The sequence below is a fragment of the Drosophila simulans genome, unplaced genomic scaffold (assembly GCF_016746395.2).
Source record: "Drosophila simulans strain w501 unplaced genomic scaffold, Prin_Dsim_3.1 Segkk87_quiver_pilon, whole genome shotgun sequence".
NCBI lineage: Eukaryota > Metazoa > Arthropoda > Insecta > Diptera > Drosophilidae > Drosophila > Drosophila simulans.
In genome coordinates this window covers 689,787-717,365 of record NW_025416883.1, presented here as the reverse complement: position 1 = coordinate 717,365, position 27,579 = coordinate 689,787, and the positions used below count along the sequence as shown (strand labels likewise).

Sequence of the window (27,579 nt, the reverse complement as noted above, 5' to 3'; positions counted from 1 at the left end):
AAAAATGGTATTATAACTAAAGACAAGACTTGTTTTTCCCGCTTAAAAAATGGAGAGAAATCAATTTGCACTAAAATACGGGAAAAAATTTGAATATAGATATCATTTAAGAATGTGACATTCTAATAAATTGTGAGGAGTCTTGAAACTCTCCACAAATCTGAGTTCAGGGGAGAGGTCTAGCAACAGCGAAGACGGCTATGCAGAAAGAGTCAAGGGTGGTCAGGTCAAACGGTACCGCGCTGGCCCTTGGATTCCGGCAATGCGGAGAGACAGTGAACTAACGGTACCGCGGTGGACCTGGGACTCGGCCGGTCGAGGGCACGGAGGTCGAATGGTAACGGCGCAGACTTTGGACATGCACCAAGAGCACGTACCGTGAACTAACGGTACATGAGTTGGACCTTGCGGTCTATAAAGGGACGGCGCAAGTGCAGCCCGGGTCAGTCAGTCACAACACTCGAGGAGCCGTCCGTATGCGAGGATAGTCGAGGAGAGTACCGGGCTGAATCACGCGGTCAGGCCGCGCAGTTGCGAAGTCGGAAAGGGGTCTGAAGGCGGATTAGTAGGAGTTAGTCAACCAGACCGCGCGGGGAAGGGGGTAGTGAGACGGAGCGTTGAAAGGAGTTCGGGAGTGAGAACGCGCGGGTAAGTTGGTAAAGAACAAACAGTGGAAGCATCGGGCAGCCAGAGGCCCGCAGGACACGGAAGGACGAGCACTGCCAGTGAATCCTGGGAGTGGAGGAGAAGGACCTGGCGTGTTCGAAAGGGTCAGTGAAGTCAGTGGTCGGTAAAGGTGGTCCCAGGCCAAGCGCTGCCTCGCCAGCGGGCGACACACCCTGCCCCATAACATCCTAATCCGGGTCGGGCCGACACGTCGTCCGTTGTCAAGGAGTACACATGACAACGAAGGCAAGGCGTTGCAGGAGGAACGCCGCCGAAGCAGCGCGATCATCGGAGAAGTCAGACGTAAAACAGTAGAATAAAGAGATTATAATAAGAACCATCAGCTTTTCCTTGGTCGGGCTCATAAATCACATAAATCATAAATTTGGTGGGACGAACGCACAAACTCTCTGAGCTAGCCGTTGGAATTCGTAGCGAGCAGAAATAGAAAAATCAGTTCGTTACAAAATGAATATAATGTTCTAAACAATTCTCATTTAGACGTTAATAACATTCCACGGCACAACTACATTAAACAGTACTTCATACACCAATTTAGAAAACAAAATACTTAAGTACTTAGCCAATAACCATTTTAAGAATCTGGAAATATCAGATTATATAAACTCCAACAATTTAGAACTTAATCTTGTCAACATTAATATTTTACACCCGTTTATTGAAATTTACAATTGGAAAACATCAATTTCATGTATATTATTAATTTTAATCATTTTGTATTTGATTACTACATTAATATTAACATTCAGATATATTATATTTTTACCCAAACAAAAACGTCCAGAATTAGAATTAACAGAATTAAGAGCGTTTTTACGAAATTCATAATTACGCATAATGGCGGGTTATTTTAGAAGGGGGAAAGTTATACAACCAGTAGACATAGCACTCTGTCCCAGTTTATAAACAAATTTTAAATTCTAGTTTATAAACAAATTTCAAATTCCAATCTCGGCGGCATTTCCATGTCTTTGTTTTTGGCATTGCCATTGCCAGCACTTAACTACCCGATAAATAGAGACCAAGCCATGATCAACTTATTGCGCTTTACTCAAACTGCACCAGTCAGCAAATTTAAATTCCACAGTGAAGTAAAATAATTCCAAATTCTACAAATTTCACCAGTCAGCAAATCTAAATTCCACAATGCAGTAAAATAATTTCGGCATAAAGCTTTTATTCTAAACATAATTGAAAGTTAAAGAAGTTTCTAAAGAATAGCTTCTGACCTATTCTAGACATAATTAAAAGTTCATGAAGTTTATAAAAAAGCTTCTGGACGAGGGATTGGATTAGGATTAAGAATTATAAGATCAGTCTGATTCGGGACAAGATCGAGAATTGTTTCCAATTAAGGACAAGCAAAAAACCAGTGTCGTGTATAAGTCAAAAAGCTTATCATCAAAAAATATTGAGTTATATTACAAGAAAAATAATTTTTTTAAATAATTAAACAGTAACAATTTTAATTTGCATCCTTACTGTTCACACTATAAACTTGTGCGTACACTTAATGAGTTCAATTCGGGTGTTTGAATCTAACTGACTCGCTGATGAGAGGGCTTCGCCTTTTATTCATTCTTATATAGGTTCTTATCATCTAATTATATAATGCAGCGCTTGTAAGACGCCGCAGTCTGCGTTGGTAAATGCAGCTGAGTTTTATTCTTAAATCTATGTTTGAGGCCTCCCGCGTGGTCATATCTCTTGACACTCCGGCAATAGGCCGCTGCAATCGTATTTATCTGTAGTTGCCACTTATGCTGTCCCGTGACATGTTTATTGCAGCCCATAAATCGAACATATTTATAGTTTGCCTACTTATGTCTAAACACATATTTAGACACTTACAAAAGTTAGATATTGAACTGTCTGATTTAGAGGGTTCCTATGACATAGATGTGCAAGTAGATCTAACTCGATTTTGTTTTTAAATTTCCAGAAAGATGCTTGTTGAAATAAAACGGGATGTACTAGGATATAAGAAATCACTTTTAACGAAACAAGCAACGTCTTTAATGAAAAATAATCAAACAAAGTAACCAAACAACAAGCTGTCAATGAAATTCATAACCCTGCTCGGAAAAACTTTAAATGCCGAAAATTCATTCAAAGGGATTAAATGATACATGGCAAATTGATTTGGTTGAAATGATTCCATTTAGAAAAGAAAATAAAGGATATAACTGAACGTTATAAGCTCGTTTTCAGGGTATGCGGTCGCAGAAGCGATTACGATAAACTCTGCCCAGATGTAGTACAGGCAATTGCAACTGTTTTTAGAAATAGTAATTGTAGATCTAAGAACATTCAGCCAGATCTACTTTTAGGGAATGAATAAGAAAATTTCATGTAAATCATTTCCTTTATGTGAAGACTCCAATCGTATGTGGAAAATGTTTAGTATGGAGGGTGACTATAAATGGCTTCATAAAATCATATTTCGTGTAGATCAATAAAATAATTCTTATTACCGATCTATTAAAATGAAAAGAGTTAATTTTAAAATCAGTTTATAATATACCAAAAATATTCCCAGAACATAAATTATTTGCAGAAGGGATTTCGTTAGAATAATTAAATACAAGGAAGTAACCTAATTGGTCTACCGAGGTTTTTAAAGTTTTAAAAGTGAAGTCTACAAGACCTGTATAAAATACGTATGAAATAGAAGAAAAGGAACTTCAGAAAGTAAAAGATAAGAATGCGTTTCTGATAGAGAAAATAATTTAAAGAAAAAAGAACCCTAAAGTGAAGCAGTTTCGACTCTATCCGCAACTATATATGTAAATGGTATGCCTGATCATTGAAACACAACATAATAATTTCAAATTCAATAAGTTTTAGTTTATTTGCATTTCCGTTTTTTTTTTGGGATTTACATATGTATACAATAATTATACCTGTTACTCGTATAGTAAAGGGTTTTTTTTAATTGGTTTATTAGACATTTAAGAACAAAATTAAGTAGAATAACAATGTAACAATATGGAGGGCAGGTCCAGAACTCCCCCGCGGTATGGCCGTGAAGCATTGCTTCGCGCGGCTCTCTGGCTCTCTCAGCTCTTGTTGACGGCTTGCCATTCCACCTCCCCCTGCAGCATGATTGGGACTAGATTATCCGCATTCAGTCTGCTGCCAAGTACGGTTTCCTGAGATCTCCGTTCGCTTGCATATTTTCCGCACGAGCTGAGCCATTGTTTAATGGCCTTGATGTTTTTGTAACACGTTTCCTTATCCTTGCCGGGATGCTTGTCAACAACGAGCAAAGCCACGTTGTCCTCGAAGCCTACGATCTCGCTCCTCCCAACCAGCGGTAGGCGAATTATCCCGTCATGCATGGCGTTCCACAGAAGCGGGCCAAGAACCGAGCCTTGCGGGACTCCACCGGTGACCTGGTACCAGAAGACTCCTTCCGACGACTCGGAGAGTAGCACCCGTTCCAAAAAGTAGCTGCGAATGATCCTGACTAGGTAGGCTGGAACCCCGAAGCCAATTAATGCTTCTAGGATTCGGTCCCACCTCGCTGTGTTGAAGGCGTTCCTGATGTCTAGTGTGACTATGAAGCAGTACTCTCGCTACCCCCCTTCCATCTGGTGCCCTCGATTGCCTGGGGCGCTACTTCGAGCACTCTGTTGACTGCGTCGACGGTGGACCGCGCTTTCCTGAAGCCAAACTGGGACCGAGAGAGGTCACCCGCGTCAGCGATAGCCCTCTCTAGCCGAATGCACACCAGTTTTCCAGGAGCTTGCCAGTTCCATCGATGAGGCATATCGGCCGGAACGATGAAGGCTCTTCGGGTGGCTTCCCTGGTTTTGGGAGGAGCCACAACTTTTGTATCTTCCAGCAACTTGGGTAGACGCCTTGAGTCAGGCACTTGGTGAATGCCTTCGCAAACAAGTCTGGCTGGAAGTAGAGAGCAAGCCGGAGCGCCCTCATCGGAATGCCGTCGGGTCCGGGGGCCTTACCGTCCTTCAGCAGTTTTGCCGGCTTCAGGATCTCCTCACTGCTGACCGTGACGTCGGCTTTGACGTGGTCCCCTGTGGCTGGGTCGGCGGGACGTAACCCACCCATAAAAGGAAACTAATGTTCCGCTACACTTCGGAGCATCGCTGGGTCCAGTAGCTTGGGAGTCCTCGTATATGCCACCACCATGTAGGCACTTCCCCATGGGTCGCTGTCAGAATAATCGAATAGATCGACGAAGCATTTCCGCTTGCTCTCCCGTATGGCTATCTTCAGTGCTTTCCTGTGGGCTCCATACTCGGATTGGCGTTAGACAAAGGACTCCGCACCTCTAGAGCTTTGATAGCGACGTCTGGCGGAGAGGCAATCTCGACGAGCCGTCTCTTTCTAATGGTTCCACTCGTAGACAGGGGCCCTTTGTCGGCTATGCGTCCTGCTCGTTTGCATGCTGGCGTCGCACGCGGCCTTGAGCTGCCTAATCAGCGCCACTGCCGTCAGCTCAAATCCTTCTCTACTCACCGTGGGTAGGAACTGCTCTCGGAATAACTGCGTGTCCAGGGTGTCCGTTTTGTATTTCATCCTGGCTTGGGCTGCTATCTGGGCTTACGACGAGGAAGGGCATCCCATGTCGCAAATGATGGCCAAGTGGTCACTGCCAGTGTATTCCTTGCTGAGTCTCCACCTGAACGACGAGCCGCCAGTGAAGGTGAGGTCCCCCACAGAGCCAAGTTCGGTACGCCTGAGCGTGTGCCGGTTTCCTTGGTTTAGTAGAGGTCCAACGTCGCAATGCCTTAAGCACCATCCTGCCTCTCGCGTTGGAGGTTGAACTGCCCCGGCTCTCTAACCATGCGTTGAAGTCGCCAGCTATGAGAACCTGGTTGCGGCCTCTAGCATCCGCTGCCAGCCTATCCAATGCCCGACTGAATGCGATTAACCATCACCATCTGCCCACCCTTGCCCTAACAAATCCGATGTCCGAAAAAACATTGGATAATTGTTGGGCTTCGCTGCTGTACCTCCAGATCGCTGCTTTTTTGGTGCGGTCGAAAGGCCAGTCTGGGCTAGCCGCCATTCTGTGGGGCTAAGTAGCACAAGCTCCACTCTGCGTTCACACACCGTCTGCACTAGCAGGTCTTGGACTGCCGGGCAGTGATTCAGGTTTAGCTGAAACAAATCATTGGTGCCTTTGGTGCTCCTTTGCCCGCCAATGGGCACTTCCGGGTGACTGCTTGGTGGTTGGTCGCTTAGCTTCCTCTTCTTGCGAACAAAAAGCACTTAGCCTCGTTGGGGCACTCAGCGGCCTTGTGTCCCGCGGACCCGCATCTGAAGCAGCACTGGCTTATGTGGGCCGCTATGTGGCCCTTCCCTTTATACTGCGTTTGTCGGAGGCTTTTGATTGCCACTACTGATGGACTTCAGGGCCCTCTTCAGCTCGTCTTCAGTAGTAAGCTCGTCAAGGTCGCGAGGAGCAGTTCACCTTTGGCCGTCCTCTTAACCCTCGTTACGTTTTCTCAGATGGCCCTGAGCCTGGCGTCCTGGCCTCTTGTGACCAGCGACAGTACTTCGCTGGACGGTAGCTAGCTGATGGGTTGATAACCAGCGCATAGGGCCTCTCCGTCGGCGGTCTCTTCCTGCGCAGTCCGGGCGGTCGTCGCTGCAGTCTGGTTTGTGGCTTTCTTCCCGCTGCAGTGGCGTGGGGCGGAGCTCTAAAAAGGCGCTAGGGTCCCGCTGCCTTCTGGTGGTCGGATCGCGGACAGCGCCTTGCGATCCTTTGGTTTGGGAGTATCCTTGCCCTTACTCGGTTCTTCGTAGCTGGTTGGCTAGCATCGGTCCTTGCAATGCGTCCGACATGCGAATTTTCCGCCTCACCCCGTTGTGGTTGACCTTCGTCAGAAGGTTTCGCCGGCCAAGTTGGCTCAGACACTGAATGGTTTTTATTTTGCCGCTGGCCGGCTGTCAAGAGAACAGGCGTAGGCCACGTAGCCGCCCACTTCGGGTCAGACGCGCCGTGGACTTCGGTGGAGGGTGAGTAGGGGAAAGTTGCGACGGTGGGAAATATACCGCTCCAGCTCGGTCGCCAGAGCCCCGGATTTGAAGTATGCCTCCTAAGCGGAGAGGTTGGCTATTGGTCTGCTCCTTGACTTTTTACACTCTTGTTCTGCTTTTCGTGCTCGTCTCCAGTCTCCGGGTTTCCATGGGATGTTGCCAAGGATACCTGTCGGCCGCCCATAAATGTATGCTGTTAGCTTTTGTCAGTGCCTACTGCTGATGAGTACACGGGCCAACACTGTGTATTAGAGACAGCCGCTCCTGTCTCCATAAACCCTGTGCGACCCGGAAAATTTTGAGATTTTCCAGGAGCGTCAACTCGGTGCGCCCGGCTACACGTGCGCGCTTTTCCGTCTTTCCTATAGTAAAGGGGTATACCAGATTCTTTGAAATGTATGTAAAAGGAAGCTTTACCGACCATATAAAGTATATGTAAGGTATTGAAGCCTGTTTATTAATATAGTTATAGGTATCTTTACGATCCCAATTTGCTGCTCTTCGTAGGCCTTGCACACGTTAAATTTTCTTCGAAGCTGGTCCTTTCTCCTTATTTGTTCTGGAGATGTTTCTTCCTTAATATCGTATACTATCGCTTAGCGGGCACGTTGATAACTATTGTTGCCCAACTCTACTCTTTACATTCGGCCATCCCGATATTCTAAGTCTGACCCAGACAACTTAGCATATTTAAAAAGCTTCTTGTGATCAACGCTGGTAGAAGTAAAAGCTGGTTCTTCAACGAAAGCTGCATTCTTTACATCGTAACGCCCATTTCGCTTCACCTTGGTTACTGTGCGTGGACCGATTAACGAACTGGACAAATTTTTCCCAGCCACAAATTAAGTTCGCTTAATAGCAACCAGATCAGCTTTTGTGTAGAACCTTCCCATGGCTCGGTTCTGGTCGTAGTTCCTCTTCCCGAATTTGTCTTCGCGGCTCTATTCTCATCTGGTTTCTTTCTTGATCGAAACCATCGACTATTTCTCCTTCAGCAACGACAACACATCGCTAACTGGAACGGGATCTTGTTTGTGGAGCAGTGGACATGAGAATTTATAGCTCCTTGAACATGCGCTACAAACTGCAAAAATACCACTTGGATCGATCTTCAGCTGACAATTTAGATATCATTGAGATTATGCACGTGTTTATACGTTCAATTTGTACGATTTCCACAACACAAACTTTATGAATGCATTTACGGCTGCTAAGATAAACCGATACTGTTTAGAAGTTTTATCCATTAGTCCAGGATGATCAATATGATGAGTATGCAGTGTCTTATCTCTCTTGTCAATACAAACAGTTTACCTTATTTCTTTCCAACCTTTTTATTCATCAGAAAACATTTTACGCAGTTGGTGATGATTTGCCCTACCTTTTTCTCCATTTTTGGAATCCAAATATGTTGCTGCAAGGAATGCATCGTTTTCTGCAGGGCTAAATGGCCAATATCAGGTGCTTCCCTTATTATATCGTTCTCCATTGATTTAGGAACGACTATGATCTCGTTACCATCAACTACTTTGAAAAGTAAGCCTCCTACTTTTCACTAGAAGTCTTTGTAGGGTTGCGACTTGGGAACTTCTTCAAGATACAGAATCCATTCAGCTACTTCTCTGGGTACATGTTTCTTCTTCACCGTCTGAGAAAACGCTGCGCAATAGGTGAGCAACTTTAACTCAAAGAAGAATGAGTATGCAGTTCGGGTGGTGCCTCCCTGTTATACAACAGCAGGACACGTTTATTCAACAGTATATCCTTCAGTTGGTTTATTGCGCTTATTTGTTCAAACATGAACTCGGTGTCTCCGAAAAAAACCAGTCAATGCTAAGAACAATCTTTAATTTTCTTGGGTCGAGCAAACATCTATTCAGCCTGTGTCTTTCCTTTCCTGGCCAAATTTTGCCGTCCACCACTGTGTGACCGTCTCTTCCAAGAAAGATCATTCTTTTTACTTAATGCGCAATCCATATTTATCTGCCTCATCCAGGACTTTCTTTAGCTTGACTATGCTCTCCTCGTTTTTTTTTTTTTAGGGAATATGATTATATCGTCAACGTAGGTCTTCATGACATCTTCTTGTATCAGGTTTTAAAAAATGACATTGACAAAACGGTTAAGGTGAGTTACGAAATTCAAACGGAACTACAGAACTCAAATAAACTCTCTTTGGTGACAAAAATAGTCTAGCGACGACTAGACTCTTCGATCGGTACATATAAGAAGCTGTTCTATCTTGCGCTTCCTTTCCGTAATATCGTATACTATCGCTTAACAGCCACGATGTCCAATTCTACTTTACATATGTATATAGTAACGTAATTATGCCTTCCTCATAATTCACTTATACAAAAGACCGACCGCGGTGGTCCGCCGTATCGATTCCTCGTTAAATAAACAAACATTTCTCGATATTGCGCATCCACTCAAGCCGAAATCAGAACCCAGCCACTAGGCAGGCACATAGCCACGTAGTACATAAGAGTTCTTTTTCCAAACGTATGCACATAAGCATAAGCAAGAAGAGTTCTCGCGCAGATCAAGTAAACAACCCACTAACCCAGTACTTTCAAGATTTTTTCACAGACTGATTTTTTCAGACTGAAACAATTAGTCTTAACATGATATTCTATCAATAAAAACGCAAAGCGGATTCATTCGGAGTTTTTATTTATTTCGGCGTTGATCTTAGTTCAAATACTGATCGACACAAAACAAAAATAATGGAAAACAAATTAACTTTTATAATCCGGTACTCGTGAACAATCACGCTTGTGATTTTCGTTACTTCAACTTGGATTATAAATCCATTTCGGTTTTCCTAATAAAGTGGAAGAAAACAAAGAAAATCCCCATATTAAATTCATCCCATAAGTCCAACTGCAGGCGAAATAAACATTACAAAAAATAACATTATAGAAAAGTAAAAATTGTTTAACTAAATTACCAAATAAGCAAATAAAAAAAATATATATATACATCTAACTTATAAGTGCAGCAGCAAAAATCAAAGCAATAAAAAACTCCAGAAGACTAAAACGTAAAAACATAATAAACTCTATCTAAATAAAACTTAAAGAAAATAGAACAAGGAACAGCCTAAGATTGCCGCACCACAACTCGTAACTCTAAACGAAAACAACCTAAGTGAAGCGCGAAGACAACTCAAAGACATTTTCCCATCTAATGGAGATCCCTCAGCGCTTCATACGTTCATTACTCGGAGCTGTGGGACGAAACATAGATGGACAAGTAATAAGATCATTGGGACTACCAAACATCGAGGACTGGTACACCTTGAGGTCAAGGTTAATTGTGGAATACAAACCTTTTTTTTGGAATTCAAATATGTTGCTGCAAGGAATGCATCGTTTTCTGCAGGGCTAAATGGCCAATATCAGGTGCTTCCCTTATTATATCGTTCTCCATTGATTTAGGAACGACTATGATCTCGTTACCATCAACTACTTTGAAAAGTAAGCCTCCTACTTTTCACTAGAAGTCTTTGTAGGGTTGCGACTTGGGAACTTCTTCAAGATACAGAATCCATTCAGCTACTTCTCTGGGTACATGTTTCTTCTTCACCGTCTGAGAAAACGCTGCGCAATAGGTGAGCAACTTTAACTCAAAGAAGAATGAGTATGCAGTTCGGGTGGTGCCTCCCTGTTATACAACAGCAGGACAGGTTTATTCAACAGTATATCCTTCAGTTGGTTTATTGCGCTTATTTGTTCAAACATGAACTCGGTGTCTCCGAAAAAAACCAGTCAATGCTAAGAACAATCTTTAATTTTCTTGGGTCGAGCAAACATCTATTCAGCCTGTGTCTTTCCTTTCCTGGCCAAATTTTGCCGTCCACCACTGTGTGACCGTCTCTTCCAAGAAAGATCATTCTTTTTACTTAATGCGCAATCCATATTTATCTGCCTCATCCAGGACTTTCTTTAGCTTGACTATGCTCTCCTCGTTTTTTTTTTTTTAGGGAATATGATTATATCGTCAACGTAGGTCTTCATGACATCTTCTTGTATCAGGTTTTAAAAAATGACATTGACAAAACGGTTAAGGTGAGTTACGAAATTCAAACGGAACTACAGAACTCAAATAAACTCTCTTTGGTGACAAAAATAGTCTAGCGACGACTAGACTCTTCGATCGGTACATATAAGAAGCTGTTCTATCTTGCGCTTCCTTTCCGTAATATCGTATACTATCGCTTAACAGCCACGATGTCCAATTCTACTTTACATATGTATATAGTAACGTAATTATGCCTTCCTCATAATTCACTTATACAAAAGACCGACCGCGGTGGTCCGCCGTATCGATTCCTCGTTAAATAAACAAACATTTCTCGATATTGCGCATCCACTCAAGCCGAAATCAGAACCCAGCCACTAGGCAGGCACATAGCCACGTAGTACATAAGAGTTCTTTTTCCAAACGTATGCACATAAGCATAAGCAAGAAGAGTTCTCGCGCAGATCAAGTAAACAACCCACTAACCCAGTACTTTCAAGATTTTTTCACAGACTGATTTTTTCAGACTGAAACAATTAGTCTTAACATGATATTCTATCAATAAAAACGCAAAGCGGATTCATTCGGAGTTTTTATTTATTTCGGCGTTGATCTTAGTTCAAATACTGATCGACACAAAACAAAAATAATGGAAAACAAATTAACTTTTATAATCCGGTACTCGTGAACAATCACGCTTGTGATTTTCGTTACTTCAACTTGGATTATAAATCCATTTCGGTTTTCCTAATAAAGTGGAAGAAAACAAAGAAAATCCCCATATTAAATTCATCCCATAAGTCCAACTGCAGGCGAAATAAACATTACAAAAAATAACATTATAGAAAAGTAAAAATTGTTTAACTAAATTACCAAATAAGCAAATAAAAAAAATATATATATACATCTAACTTATAAGTGCAGCAGCAAAAATCAAAGCAATAAAAAACTCCAGAAGACTAAAACGTAAAAACATAATAAACTCTATCTAAATAAAACTTAAAGAAAATAGAACAAGGAACAGCCTAAGATTGCCGCACCACAACTCGTAACTCTAAACGAAAACAACCTAAGTGAAGCGCGAAGACAACTCAAAGACATTTTCCCATCTAATGGAGATCCCTCAGCGCTTCATACGTTCATTACTCGGAGCTGTGGGACGAAACATAGATGGACAAGTAATAAGATCATTGGGACTACCAAACATCGAGGACTGGTACACCTTGAGGTCAAGGTTAATTGTGGAATACAAACCCCAAACGCCAATTACAAACTTTCGGAAAATTTCCGAGAAACACCATTCAAAGGAAATTTACGAGCATTCTGCGAGGAAGTTAAAAGTAGGCGTCAACTCTTAATAGCTAAACTACATCTAGAAGGTAATAATACCGACCTCATCATTTATTTGCAAGCAATTAGGACTCTATTAAGGCACTTATTCGAAAATTACCAACTAATTTGTTCTGTATTTTCACAATATCCACCCATGCAAACTCAACAACGACGAATGTTCAACAGACCACCCATGAGACCTGGACAAAATCAATTTGGTGCAACTAGATTTGCAAACCCACAACCTAATTGTAATAGGAGTCCATTTCCACAAACGCAACAAACTATAACTAATAACGCCTATTGCAACATTTAACAAATTATTAAACGTCATAGACCAGCTGACAGCGATCAATCACAAATGTCTATCAACGAACTTAGACTACAAGACGCACAAGAATATGGACCAACTGACCCAAACAGTAATCAACACTTTTATGAACAAGAGAAACGAGAATTTTCGGTTACCAGCCCGGACAACACCAATACAATCCTGTGTCATTGACACAGGATCTTTAGTATCCCAATTCAAAACACTAAATGAGATGTTTTTACATACCATAATTGTTTAGCTATTGAGCTTTTTCAATAGCTGTTGGGAATAATAAAAAACCGAAGAAAGTTTGCTTTTATAACGACAGTTTTTATTTTGCGAATTGTTATTATTTTACGATAGCGATAATCGAATGCGTAAGTTTGGTCTTTTCCGAAACACGAAGAATTGGCAACTGGCGGGCAGGCAGCCGAAGTGCGGCGCCCAAGCTTAACGTAGGTAGATACAAAAGGAACAAGGAATGAGCGCCGTACAGATAAATGCGTGCGAGAGCAGCGGTTTGCACTATGGGCATCGCAACTGCTACCACTGATTAATTTGACTTATAATATTAAAGAATATGATTAGTCTACTGCACAGTTTTGGCGGCTGCATGACCCAACAATAATATTAAACAAGTCTATTACCATATCCAGTAACAATATTTTTAACAGGCCTCAACAATTTTATCTACAAGATTTCTCAGAAGATTTTGATTTATTAATTGCTAGAAAATTACTTAGTGATGGACAATCCATTATAAATTATACAAATTCATTCATTCATTCATTAATTCATCTAAATGAGGAGAAAAGTTCTAAATTAAATATATTATTAAATAAATTCAAGAATCTTCAATATCAAGAAGGAGATCCCTTAACATTCACTAATACAATAAAACACGTAACAAACACAACACACAATTCTCCTATTTATTCTAAGCAATATCCACTTGCTCATATGCATGAAATAGAAGTAGAAAATCAGGTCCAAGAAATGCTTATGCAAGGTTTAATTAGAGAAAGTAATTCACCCCACTTGGGTAGTATCAAAAAAACTTGATGCTTCGGGTGAACAGAAGTACAAAGTTGTGACTTTAGGAAGTTGAACGAAATAACAATTCCAGATAGATATCCCATGCCAAACATAGATCTAGCGAAAGGCTTCCACCAAATAGAAATGGACCCAGACTCAATTCAGAAAACTGCATTCTCCCCCAAGAGCGAACATTACGAATACGTTCGGATGCCATTTGGTCTCAGAAACGCACCCGCAATATTTCAAAGGTGCATGAATAACATTCTTCGACCACTGCTCTACAAGCATTGTTTAGTTTACTTAGATGACATAATTGTTTTTTCTTCATCGCTTGATGAAAATCTAAGTGCATTGCAATTGGTTTTTAATAAATTGTCCGAAGCTAATTTAAAATTGCAATTAAACAAAGGCGAATTCCTAAAAAAAAGCCAGTTTTCTTGGTCATATTGTAACTCCGAATGGAATTAAACCAAACACTCTTAAAGTAAAATCTATAGTTATATACCCAATTTCAACTGAAGTAAAAGAGATCAGAGTATTCCTAGGACTTCCTAGGTTATTACCGCAAATTTATACATAATTAAGCTGACATAGCAAAACCTCTGACACAATGCCTTAAAAAAGGAATGAAAATAGACACAAAAAATCAAAATTATTTAGATTCATTTGAGAAACTAAAAGCCTTCATAATAAGCGAACCAACTTTACAACTCCCCGATTTTGAAAAAAAATTCGTCCTTACCGCAGATGCTAGTAACGTAGCCCTTGGTGCCGTTCTTTCTCAAAACGGTCATCCAATATCTTTCATCAGCAGAACCCTAAATGAACATGAATTAAATTACAGTGCGATAGAAAAGGAATTACTCGCCATAGTGTGGGCAACTAAAACTTTTCGCCACTACTTACTTGGACGACAATTCGAAATAGCTAGCGACCATCAACCTCTTAGGTGGATACATACATTAAAATAACCAAATGCTACACTTCAAAGATGGAGAACAAAATTACAAGAATTTCAGTTTACTATCGACTATATTAAGGGCAAACCGAACGTAGTTGCTGATGCATTATCAAGAATCAAAATTGAAGAGAATCATTATCGTAAAGTCACCCAACATAGTGCAGAGGAACACAATAGTGAGCTTATTCATTTAACAGAAACACCAAAAAAAATTTTTAAAAAACAAATATTCGTTAAAACATATCAAAATAAAGTGGAAAGTCAACATATTTTGGTAAATCAATTATTACAATCTTCTACGATAAAATGACAAAAGAAAGAGCACAGCAATTTTTGCTTAAACATTTCATTTACAAATGCATTACCATGTACATTATGAGTGAGGTAGATTTTGAACTTATACAAGCAGCACATAAAGAAATCATAAATACATAACAAAGATAATTCGTAGACTCATTTTTTTACGTGCATTCATATGCAGAATTCAAAGAAATCATACTGCAATAACATGGAAAACTCTTGCACCCAGGTATCCACAAAATGACAAAGCTATTTAAAGAAAGCCATTACACTAACACACTAACTACTTATTTATAAAGTACTAAACAACACAGACACACCCCGCATGAAATATCTGTATAATAAATTACTTAAAGAATTAAACGGAATAACTATTCACCAAAAAAAATAGACAGAAGCGTGGACTATTAAACGTAAAAGGTTCATCTCTTAAATTCCTATTTGGTACACTTGATGAGAATGATCGAAAGCATTTTCAGGAAATATAAGATCAATGTTATACAATTTATGAACGACGGACTACAACGACTTAAAAAGTATGAGAATAATCGCAATAGTATCGACACTCTGGTATACGGACTTATGCAGTTTATTGAATACATAGAGATGGGCATGCTACTTTCACGATTAGGACTTTTCAACCCAAAACTACTTGCTTACGACAAATTAAAAAACGTTAACAGCTAAAACGTAATACTCATTAAAACATTAACTGGGATGAATCTCAAAGACAACAAATTACTAATCATATCACACATACCCATTAACCAAACACTGATCAACACAATTAAAATTATCCCTTATCCTGATCAAAACGGATACCAGTTGGATTGCTAGGACCGTGAGTCTTACTTCGAAAATAAAAATTAAATCTTCAATCATAAAAATTAAATAAATAAAGATTGCATCACAAACATAATTAAACGTAAAAATACAATGTGAAATTTCATTTAAATTCCCACAAAAGAAATTATTAACTATGTTTAGCCTAATAATTTTAACATGGAATTTAACTGAAACTAGCATAGTAGAGTTCAAATACGAATCATTTATTCGGCTCGAAAACAAAAACCATTTTACTATATAATCAAGAATAAGACCGGTTATTTTAGTAAAGTGTCTTAATTTGTTTTTATTTATTGTACGTGACAATTTGAGAACAAAATTAAAACTGAAACTTTGGGCAAGCTCCTTAGGGCCACGAAGCCGCAGCTGCCGCTGGAATGTCGGCTGAATGTTGCGTCAGCGTCTGCAACGCGCTTACGCGTGCGAGTTTCTGGTTTCGGCTGCAACTTTGTCGCGACGGCATCCGGCGTAGCAGCGTTGTCAGCAAACCTAAGCTTGCGCGTGTTAACTCCTCCCCTACTAGTTTGAAACGCGTCTTTGGGTTTATCTTTCTCATTCTGCACTGGTAAAATTTCCAGGTGCCCAGGAGGAGTAGGAATAGGGCGATGAGTGCCAAGCCGTCATATGATCGTGAAGATAATCCTGTTCTAAGATCCCCGATATGGCGATTCTTCATGGTTAGGTCATGTAGAAATGACAGGCTCAGATGTTCTCTGAAAAGGGTGACGTTGACCAAGGCTGACGTGGGTACAGCAGGTTCCTTCTTTAGGATGCCTCGGTGGTTTACGTAACGGGTGCCATTTAGTGAGACGTAATCGTCGTAAGTCGCGAGGAAGGTTCCCGCGATAATCTGTTTGTGTCCAGTGCTGTCCCCTACATTCATGGTCGCGTTGTTTATTACTGCGATACCCTCTCCGATTACTATCACGGGCGCCCGGTGACCGGGGCGTGTGGCACAGTGTGCGACAGTTCCAGATACCAGTTGTTGAGCGCATGAAGTATTTTGTAGTCTTCTGCAGAAAGTGGTGCTCACAGTAGCAGCGCAGTCACGTACAGCGAAGGTCTTTGTTCCGCAGTCGGCCACCGTATTAGCCTCTTCTAGATTTAATATAATGTTATTATGCTGGACAGGAAGTATATCTATTTTTTTACAGCTTAAGAGAGGTTTGGGATATTTGATCAGAATATTTGATATCAGAAAGTACAATAATTCAGAATTTTGAAAAGCTTTTATATGGGAGACCTCTAAAATGTCGGTTATACTAGTATTGGTGAGTTGTTCATTTAATAATTCTTTAATGTCGATGCTGTCTAGTATAAGGGGGCTGATTAAATTTATTTTTGCAAGTGTAACAGTTAGAATTAAGTCCTTAAGGTTTGCAATTGTCATTCTATTCTTTGCCAAAATAGTTGCATGTTCGACCTCTGCATCTGTCATTATCATTGAGTCTTGCTTGGAATTTAGTGTTGATCTCTATCTGCTTGCTTTTGGATTCTATTAACTGATTTTGTTTGAATTTTATTTGTTCCCAGTCATCAAAATCTGGGGTTCCTGAAATTGCCTTAAGGGCACTACCTATCATGTTAATGCTACGTGATTGTCGGTCATGAACGGTCAGGGAAGTTATTAAGGTGGCTATGTGCTGTACGTCCGTTTTCAGTAGCTGTCTAATATGGTCTTTGGGTAGTTTGTCTATTAATTTCCATGTCTCGTCGATGTAAGTTTCGAACGATGTCAAGTTCGTCGTGTGTCCCAAGTAAGTGTACGAGTCCCAGATTGTTAGTCGTTGAGTCTCAATGTCGCTTCGGTCAAGGTCATGGTTGCTATTATTAAACTGAAAAGATATAACCTAAAAAAAATTTAATTAGTTAAAAATAGTTGTCATGATTTTCAAAGGCCTATTGTCAAAGGCCTATTTAAGATTGTCCTTATGGACCACCCTCCATTTAATAAGAACCGTCGTACCTAGGACTGCTTCCACTATACCCCCTGTGAATAGGGGTGAAAGTTTATTTCCTAGTCTCTTATTGTTTTTTATCCAAACCGATAAAGATCGCCTACCAAATACGACTTATAGACCCTTTTTTTATTCATTTGGTCAAGTGTCTTTTGCTGTGCTGATGCAATTTTTCTTTGATATGCACTGTACTACCTTTGGAGTCTGCGTGAATTACGTCTATGGGTCTCTCGTTTGTCACCGAATGAATTGACCTGTTGTACATTATAGTTGCAAGGAGAATGTTTTCGACAGTGTCCTCTACTTGTGTTTCCAACTTATTAAGAGCGTGCTATATCCCCAAGAGTGCCATGGGACCGCTCGACTTGTCCATTAGAGAGACTATGCAAGGGTGGGGCGTTTAAAATCACGATGCAAAAGTTATTGCTGAGCATTGATTTAATGGTTTCTGAGTTCAATGATTTCTCGTTGTCGCAGTAAATTGCCTTTGTTTCGGGGAACATGTTCAAAAGTTGCAAAAGTGGAGCTTTTATATCCACAATTGCGCACGACCGTATAATCTGTACTACTGCAAACTTTGAAAACTTATCGATCCAGGTTAGATAATATTTACCGGCAGTGGAGTAAACATCTTTATGCAACATTTCTCCGGCAAACGACGGTATCGGGGTTTTCCCTATTTCCTGCTTTTTTGGGTGCCGATCATGTTTGCTCATAGTATAAATTCTACAGTTTGTGGCTATTTCTGAAGTTAAGTGACCCATTGTTTGAAAAAAAGTATTCCCTAAGTATGTGTTTCGCATTTTCTTGCGCTGCTCTGTGTGCGCGATTATGTTCGGCTGTCGCAATTTCCCTCTGTTCCGTTGGGTTTACAATGTCTGTTACCAAGTTCTTGCAATATCTAAAGGTGGTGGAAGGGAATGCCATAACCAGTCAGTGTTGGATGAAAGCCAGTATGGGTAGCTCGCAATGAATTGCGTTGACTACGTCAGCATTTACTGCATCTTTAATGCTTTGCCTTAATGTGCTGCGATCAGAAAAATGTAGTATGTGACGAGCTTTTGTCTTAAACAAAATAAGGGTCTTCTGTTCTGTCCTTCTTCCAAAATAATTTGGTTACGGAAACAATTCACCGGTTTGTCTGTGGCTTCAATGGTATACGTGAGGGATTCTTCGCTGTGGATGGTGGCGACATCTGAGTCTACTAGTGCATTGACATTTTGGCGAGACAGAGCGTCTGCTACCAAATTCTCTTTTCCGGGTTTATAAATTATGTTTGCGTTGTGCTCATCAATTTTTTCTTTCCAACGCTTTATTTTCGCATTCGGGTTTTTGTCCGATACCGAAAAGGTTAATGGCTGGTGGTCTGTATGAATGTTAAGATTCTTAACACCATACAGATAAGTTCTGAGGTTCTTAAGTGCCCATACAATGGCGAGAAGCTCACGCTTATTTGTGGCGAAATTTACCTTGTTACCTCGCAGTGTTCGCGAGATCATTGTTATCGGGCGGCCGTCTTGAGACAGTACCGCTCTCAGTCCGTAGCGAGACGGGTCTGTTGTGAGTGTTGGGTCATGCAGCCGAAAAAACTGTGCAGTAGACTAAATTATATTCTTTAATATTGTAAGCCGAATTAGTTAGTGGTAGCAGTTGCGATGCCCATAGTGCAAACCGCTGTTCTCGCACGCATTTATCTGTACGGCGCTCATTCCTTGTTCCTTTTGTATCTACCTACGTTAAACTTGGGCGCTGCATTTCGGCTGTCTGTCCCGCCAGTTGCCAATTCTTCGTGTTTCGGAAAAGACCAAACTTACGCATTCAATTATCGCTATCGTAAAAGAATAACAATTCGCAAAATAAACAGTGTCGTAATAAAAACAAACTTTCTTCGGTTTTTTATTATTCGCAACAGCTATTGAAAAAGCTCAATAGCTAAACATTGATGACCCCGATGTGATAGTGTTAATTTGCATGCATTAATTAATACACTCATCCCGTTTATAAATAAATATAAATACATTAAATCGCAATCGGTTGGACAAGTGAGTGGAGATTTCGGTGATAGTGGTTGTGTTTAAGCGAGCTGGCATTTCATATATACATACATTGCTACATATATCGTTACGTGCATTGACCCCGCTTGCATTTTCGGCATCTATTTTGTGCTCATCTTCCCGCTGAACCGAATTAAATGCAATTTGTTGCTATGCCCGCTGAAGGTGACAGGGTGACCTTTTTAAAGCGCAAAGCCAATGCGCTGTTCAGCAGGTTGTAGAGGCTACAAACGTCGCTGTCTAGTGAGACGCTAAGCGGATACGACGAACCCACTCTTACGGTGAGGCTGGAGCAGATTGATGAGCTGCAAAGTGCCTTCAATGTTCTGCATACAGAACTGGAGGAATTGGACTTCGACGAAATTGGCAATGAAATGAGCAAGTCTTTCGATGAATTCATCGTTGAATTCAAGGCTAGTGTGCGCGCGGAAATAGCCAAACGCAATGTGCATTTCGCGCCGCGCTCAACGCTTGCGGAAGGTGTTGTGCCCCACCAGTGTAGTGGTCCTCAAACGCAGCCGTGGCCGAGGCTGATGCCGTTGCCGCCTGTGCAGCTGCCAACGTTTGGCGGAGGCTACGCAAACTGGGCGGATTTTTACTCCGTGCTCACGAGCATAATCGACAGCCATCCGGACCTCTCCAACATTGAGAAATTTCAACATCTGCGGTCAAGTTTGAGGGATTCAGCGCTGGAAACTATCCGATCATTGGAGATTTCAAACAGCAATTACGAAGCGGCTTTAGAGTTGCTTCAAAAAAGGTTTGATAATCGGCGTCTCGTTTTTCAGGCGTACATCACCGAGATTCTGGGTTTAAAGGTAGTACGGAATGGTTCAGTGGCATCGCTTGGGAAATTGTCGGACAAGTTTAACGCTCACATTCGTGCGTTGAAGGGTTTGGGCACCACTGAGCAAATCGCTGGCTGCATCATAGTTCAAGTGCTGCTGCAAAAGCTGGATGCGGCGAGCCAAGCTAAGTGGGAGGAGCGCCTTGAGGATCCGGTCTTTGCCAACCTTATTCCGTCGTGGGAATCGATGGCTGCATTCCTGGAGCAGCGATGTAGGACTTTGGAGGCCGTGGATTGCGCCATGGCAACCTATGCGCGAGGCGTTCAGGTGGGCAGAAATCGTTCGACGCTAGTTGCTACCACCCAAAATTCTCTTGGTTGCATGCTTTGCCATAGTGCAGAGCATGCCATATATTATTGCCTGCAATTTAGAGACTTAGCGCCAGTAGATCGTCTGCGCGAGGCAAAGAGACTAGCACTTTGCCTAAATTGCCTAAAGGCAGGTCATCAGCTACGGCAATGCAGCTCGAGCCGCTGCCGCACCTGTGGAATCAGGCATCATACGCTGCTCCATCTAGATGGTCGGCCTTCCTCGCAGCCACGTGTTCCGGTGTCTTCAAGCTCCCACACTGAGCCTTCTGCCCGCTTTCGAATTCTTCTACTCTAATTTCCCAGGATCTCGGTAGTGACCTTGTGCTGCTAGCCACTGCAACCGTTCTAGTGCAGAATCGATCGGGACTGTTCGTTCCCTGTAGGGCCTTGTTAGATTCTGGCTCTCAACTGCACTTGGTCACCTCTCGGTTTGCAAATCAACTGCAACTTAAGAGGTCGAGGTCGTCCGGCTCCGTCACTGGAATCGGGGATTCCAATTTCGCGACTGATGGATTCTCGGTAGGAATTGCGATTCGGTATGTCACTTCGGACTTCTCAACGAGCATAACAGCGGTTATCGCTCCCAATATCACGGATCGCCAGCCAAGTTCTAATGTGGACATTGGGGACTGGAAGATTCCAGAAAACCTGCAGCTCGCCGACCCGGAATTTCATAAAGCTCAGCGTGTTGACATGTTAATAGGAGCTAGCCTGTTTTATGAGCTGCTGTGCGTAGGTCAGATAAAGTTGTTGCCAGGACTGCCCCTGCTTCAAAAAACTCGTCTGGGCTGGGCTGTGTCTGGAGGCTGCGCGCGCCCTTGCGGTAGCGCCTTAATAGCGTCACGCGTTCCTTCTTCAGCCAGCAAGGAAAACATATTTGTGGCAAATAGGGTTGCTGCCATTCAGGAGCTGACAGATGTCACGGCTTGGCGTTATGTTCCAACCGCTTTAAATCCGGCTGACATCTTATCCAGAGGATCCCTGCCGTCTGAGGATCTCACGCTGTTGAGATTACTGGTATAGACTTCTGTGGACCCTTCTTTCACAAGTCGGATACTTGCAACAAGCCCGCGGTTAAATGCTACGTCTGCGTATTTATATGCTTTGCAACCAAGGCACTGCACCTGGAGCTGATCAAGGATCTCTCGACAGTTGCGTTTCTGTGCGGACTCAAGAGGTTCATATGCACCCGGCGGAAGCCAAAGCAAATTTGGTCAGACAACGCCACCAACTTTGTCGGCGCCAAAAATGAACTTCTGGAACTTCGAAGGTTACTTCTCAGCAGCGAGCATCAAGGCTCCGTTCAGAACTTTTGCCTTTCGGAGACGATTGACTGGCGGTTCATCCCTCCACGGTCGCCCCATTTCGGTGGACTTTGGGAAGCAGCGGTGAAAACGGCCAAACATCATTTCTACCGCGCTGTGTGTAGGTAGGTTCTGATCTTCGACGAGCTGAGGACGCTGGTGTGCCACATCTCGGCAGTTATTAACTCCAGACCTTTAGTTCCCATTTCAGAGAACCCTGCCGATCTGGACGTCCTCACTCCGGCGCATTTTCTCAATGGTGGTCCGCCTTCGTCGTTTGACGAGCCACATATAACGGGCCTAAACTATAATCGGCTTGACTCTTGGCAGCGCATCTCCTTTCTTCAGCAAATAATTTGGTCGCGATGTAAGGAAGAATACTTCACGTTGCTCCAGCAGCGCTCCAAGTGGCGTAGCCGTGGACAACGTCGTTCTTGTTAAGGACGAGAATCTACCCCCAATGAGATGGCCTTTGGCGAGAGTCATGCAGTTGATTCCTGGCAGAGACGGCGTCGCTCGAGTTGCAGAATTGAGGACCGCGTCTGGAGTAATAAGGCGGGCAGTGAACAAGCTGTGTCTGCTTCCCCTTGAGGACTCTGTTGGAAGCCAAGCTTCCAACGGGGGGAGGATGTTGGGTCATGCAGCCGAAAAAACTGTGCAGTAGACTAAATTATATTCTTTAATATTGTAAGCCGAATTAGTTAGTGGTAGCAGTTGCGATGCCCATAGTGCAAACCGCTGTTCTCGCACGCATTTATCTGTACGGCGCTCATTCCTTGTTCCTTTTGTATCTACCTACGTTAAACTTGGGCGCTGCATTTCGGCTGTCTGTCCCGCCAGTTGCCAATTCTTCGTGTTTCGGAAAAGACCAAACTTACGCATTCAATTATCGCTATCGTAAAAGAATAACAATTCGCAAAATAAACAGTGTCGTAATAAAAACAAACTTTCTTCGGTTTTTTATTATTCGCAACAGCTATTGAAAAAGCTCAATAGCTAAACAGTGAGGTCGAAAGGCTTTTTGTAATTTGGGTAGGACAACATTACATCTACGGAGGCCAGTATATTTTTAAGCTTATCGAAGGCTTCATTTTGCTCTGGTGACAACTCGATTATTACCTTTCTTGAGTAGTTGGCACTTACTTTGCCATTTTCGCCTTTCAAGATATCTGTTAGGGGCCTTGCGATGTTGGGAAAGTTTTTAATAGCCTTAATTACATCGGGAGAGGACTGAGTCCCGCCTCTGCACACTTTTTTCCACGCTTTTTTTAAAAAACTTAATTTTTTTGGGACACCCTAAGGTTTTTCAAGACCTACTTAATATCTCTGTCGTGGTCTTCTTTGGACATGGAGAAAATTATTACGTCGTCGACGTAAACATAACATATCCTACCGATTTGTTCGCGAAGCACATCGTCGATGGCTCGTTGAAAAATACTTGGGTCATTTTTCAGCCCGAAGGGGAGTCCACAAAACTCGTACTTCCCGTTGTTGACAGAGAACGCTGTCTTTTTCCTGTCTCTTTCAGCCAATTCGATTTGGTGAAACCCTGACTTGAGGTCCAGCGTAGTGAAATACGGGCCTTGCCCAAATTTGACAATATAGTCGAAATGGATGGGATAGGGTATTTGTCATCGGTTGTCTTATGATTTAGTTTCCTAAAATCAATAACCAGACGCTTTTGTTTGTGACCCGCTTCGTCGATGATTTTTTTGTCGACGACCCATATCGGGTTATTGTAAGGGGACTTTGACGGTCGTATTATGCCATTCGCTAGAAGTTGTTTAACCTCTGCATTGACAAAGTCAGACACGCCCTTTGGATACGGATACAGTTTTGAGTAAACTGGTTCGTCATCCGTTGGTATGGTGACAACAGTATTTATGTTGTACGGTAGGGACTCGTTAACGTCCGCAAATGCCTTTACCATTTTTTTGATCATACTATCAAAAGTGGGTCTGATAGCAGGAGGGTCATCTGCGTCATTAATTTGAATATGGTTCACCTGTTGACATTTAGTGAACTCGATTTTTTCCATCCCATGGTCATGTTTAATGACGTTGTTTGTCAGATCTATTTGAGCATTGATCTGTTTTAACAGGTCAAGGCCAATTATGCCATCAAAATCATTAAGTGACTCTAGCATGAAAAAATAGGACTTTACATCGAAAAGGTGTATGGGTCATTTCTGCTCTATCTTAGTGTGCCCATGAATTGATTTAACTCAAAGGGGTTTCCAGTTCGGGAAGGGATTTTATATAATTTTAAATTATAAATAAATATAATGATAATTCGCCCTGCAACGGTTGGGCGTTCTGACGCCAGTTCTGAGACTTTTGCGAATTTTGTTTTTGGGGTTTTTCCTTAAGGTGTTTCGGAAAATTTTCTGCAAAAATGCCTCTCTCATTGCTTGATTCAGCCTTTTGGGCTAATCCTAAGGCTGAGGGGAGGTCTATGGGTTGCGCCGGGAAGACTGCCCACTTCAGAGATTTTTTAATCCTGAGACGAAAACGTGAAGCGCGTCGCTTCTAAACTTTTCGTTTAATATAGCTGCTGCGATTAAGTCGTGCGTCATTAGTGTTTTATTTGTCAATAGTGTGAGTTTTTTTTTTTCGACTTCGTCGAAATATTGCAGTAGTGGCAAGTTGCCCTGCTGCAGCGTGCTTAGTTGCTGTTGGATAAGTGAACCGGTGTAGCAATAATGGCTTTAAAATTCAACACTGTGTTGAATGAAGCCAGCACAGCATCTGCTGGTCCCCTTACTTTGTTTCTGATTATAGGCACTGCCTGGTAGTGTCTTGAAGTGCCGTTGTATGACTCAAAGACTTTATTGGCTGCGGAAGCGGCTTGCCTCCACGAAACATAGTTTTCTATTTTTCCTTCGAACTCGGGAATGGACTTTGCAACATCTAAGGGCTCGTAGCAGCGGATCCCTGGCACTATTTCAACTTCTTGGAAATTTTCTATCTGTGGTGCAGAAACTCTAGCTTTACCAAGCTGGTTTGTCAGGGAGGCTATCTTCACCTCAAATAAGCGGGCTTTTTGCTCAAGGGCTGCCTGCACCTTTGCCTCCATCCGGGCAACCTGTTCAGTATTCATTTTATTTGATTGTTCTAAAGTCCGCTCTAAGTATGAGGCTATTAGTTCGTCGCCACTACTGTCGTCCGCTTTGTCTTGGTATTGCCCCGAACGCAACATAAAAAGACTTAAATCGTTTCGGAATTAATTTTTTGTTTAAGCTTAAGTTTGTTTTTATAAACACTGAAATCTCACACTAGACAGCTCTGAGTATTTTATTTACTTTATTTGAAATAAAAATGAACATCTCACTTACATTTTTTTTAAATATGAAATTCGAACTTCGATCAAGTGGTGTGGTGGCCGCTGCGATATGCTGTTTCCCGTCGCTCATATTTGTTGATTTGTTTTATTAACTCGCTCAGCTCTTTTGGCTGGTCTTCTTAATTTTTTGTATATGTTGTGTGAGTGCGTATTTTTTGCACTATTTTTGTTTTATTTTTTTTTTGTCACAAAATTTGTTCTTGTTGTGCTTTGTTGTTCACTTTATTGAATCGTACCGCAACTCTTTGCGTTAGCTCGAAGAGTTATTTCGGTTAGATAATAGAGTAACTGTTCACTTGTTGATTTTGCTATTCATTTTATTGAACCGTACCGCGACTCTTTGCGTTAGATCGAATAGTTAGAGTAACTGGGCTATTTTCCGTGTGGGCGCCAATTAGAATAAGACTGGTTATTTTAGTAAAGTGTCTTTATTTGTTTTTATTTATTGTACGTGACAATTGGAGAACAAAATTAAAACTGGAACTTAGGGCAAGCTCCGTCAGACCACGAAGCCGCCGCTGCCGATGGAAAGTCGGCTGAATGTTGCGTCAGCGTCTGCAAGGGGCTTACGCGTGCGAGTTTCTGGTTTCGGCTGCAACTTTGTCGCGACGGCGTAGCAGCGTTGTCAGCAAACTCAAGCTTGCCCGTGTTCACTTGTATACTAATTTCTTATGTAGAATTACAAGTTTTCGTTGCAAAGTAATTGAAAACAAAAAAGTTTTCCATACTAACACTTAATTTCAAACTGATTGTTCATATGACAGCTGTATGATATAGTGGTCCGATCCTCCATTTTTTTTTCATATAATTTTTCTACAAAATAAGAAAATTTTGAGCTAAGTTTCAAGTGTCTACCACAACTAGAAGTATTTTTGGCCGCTTTCCCCATAGAATGGGAACCACGGTGCAACGTCGGTGTTAAACTCTGTAAGGTGAGATCGTCAATGGTTGCCTCATGAAATTGATTTTAATCAAAGTTCTGATAATACTGATCAAGTAGGACTAGATTAGTTAATAAGCAGATTGTAGGCTTACCTAAATACATGGCTAAAGTCTTTATTGGCACTCGTGTTTCCATTTAGCTGTTTTTTGACTATATCAACTAAATTGACTGATTTTTTGGCATGGAAGTCCTCGTAAAATTCTTTAATGTTGTCTCTGCATTGATGAAATCGTCCTTCTATTCCCTGATAATTATGAAGCTTATCCATTGCTGTGGGATTTTATAAAGTGTGGATAAAATGAAGATATATCCTTTGTCAATAATAATATTTACTGTTGCAAAATAGTAAAAATTAACACCAATTTGCTTACTGTGCAACAACTGTTATCTTATTTTAAGTAAAACGACCAAGTTCATTCAATATTGAAAGTATGTAATTTGCTGTACATACAATTTCACAGCAATAATTATCTGAGCATGCGCCAAGCCGAGAAGTATGAAATTAAAAGTATGTATATATGAATGAGAAAATTATCTTAGAAATGTAAGTAATGGTTAGCAGTTAGTGGAAACCTATATGACTAAACCTTATCACAAGATTAAAAGGTGTACTAATTAAGATTTTGAAGTCGAAAAGAATTACCAGATTCCCTGAAAATTGTTTACGGGTAGCGTTTATTATTTTATTAGGATCACTAGCCGAACATTAACCCAGGCCTTTCTGTACGTTCGTTTGTTTAGAGAACTTTTAGATCTGGTCTTCACACATAGCTCACCACTCTTCACCAATGCACACTGGTTTTTTATGTGTTTTTTTTTTTTTGGCAGAAAGTAAAAAAAAATTTTTAACGGAATAAAAAAATTTATGGTTTCTTTATATTTAGGATAGTCTAATTAGATAAAAAGTCGATTTTTACTTTTTTACGAAACACTGGCTTATCGCCCACCTTTCAAAGACAGCTGATTGTCGATAGCATGCGTAAGACAAAATTGGCGGCAAATCATTTTGCAACATTTGTGGTTTATATTTACTCAGAGAATTAAAAAAGTTTAAAGTGTTGTCATGGAAAACAGTAGCACAGGTATGTAGATTTGTAGTTCACTAACATTTTTGTGTATGTTATATGTTTTTGTGTAGTTGTATCGTGTTTTGTTTATGTGCCTTTTTTACAGTCAACTTAACAAATGTAGCTGTGTTTCGTGGAATATAACTTTTGTATTTCAAACCACTTCAAAATAATTTTAACGGCAAGTTATTAACTAACATGTGTATAATATTATACAACTAGTTTCATATGCTCCTT

The 27,579-nt window shown here is 41.4% G+C and overlaps 1 protein-coding gene across 6 annotated transcripts in view; it reads right to left on the bottom strand.

The window, feature by feature from the left end:
* The window catches only part of LOC27207425 (proton-associated sugar transporter A), a 135,454-nt gene extending 108,425 nt beyond the window's left edge, over window positions 1-27,029 (bottom strand). For 2 of the 6 annotated variants that reach the window (XR_005544909.2, XM_039298339.2), the window contains exons 1-2: window positions 26,609-26,745; window positions 26,368-26,545 (exon numbers count right to left, since the gene is read on the bottom strand). Coding sequence is in view for 5 of the 6 variants with exons in the window: in XM_039298339.2 (XP_039154273.1) it covers window positions 26,368-26,543 (176 nt within the window). In the remaining variant the exon portion in view is untranslated. Of the gene's footprint in view, window positions 1-26,367; window positions 26,546-26,608; window positions 26,747-26,918 lie in introns of those variants that run through there. The other 4 variants (XM_039298335.2, XM_039298338.2, XM_039298337.2 and 1 more) reach the window with 3 other exon arrangements.
* Window positions 27,030-27,579: the final 550 nt, after the last annotated feature.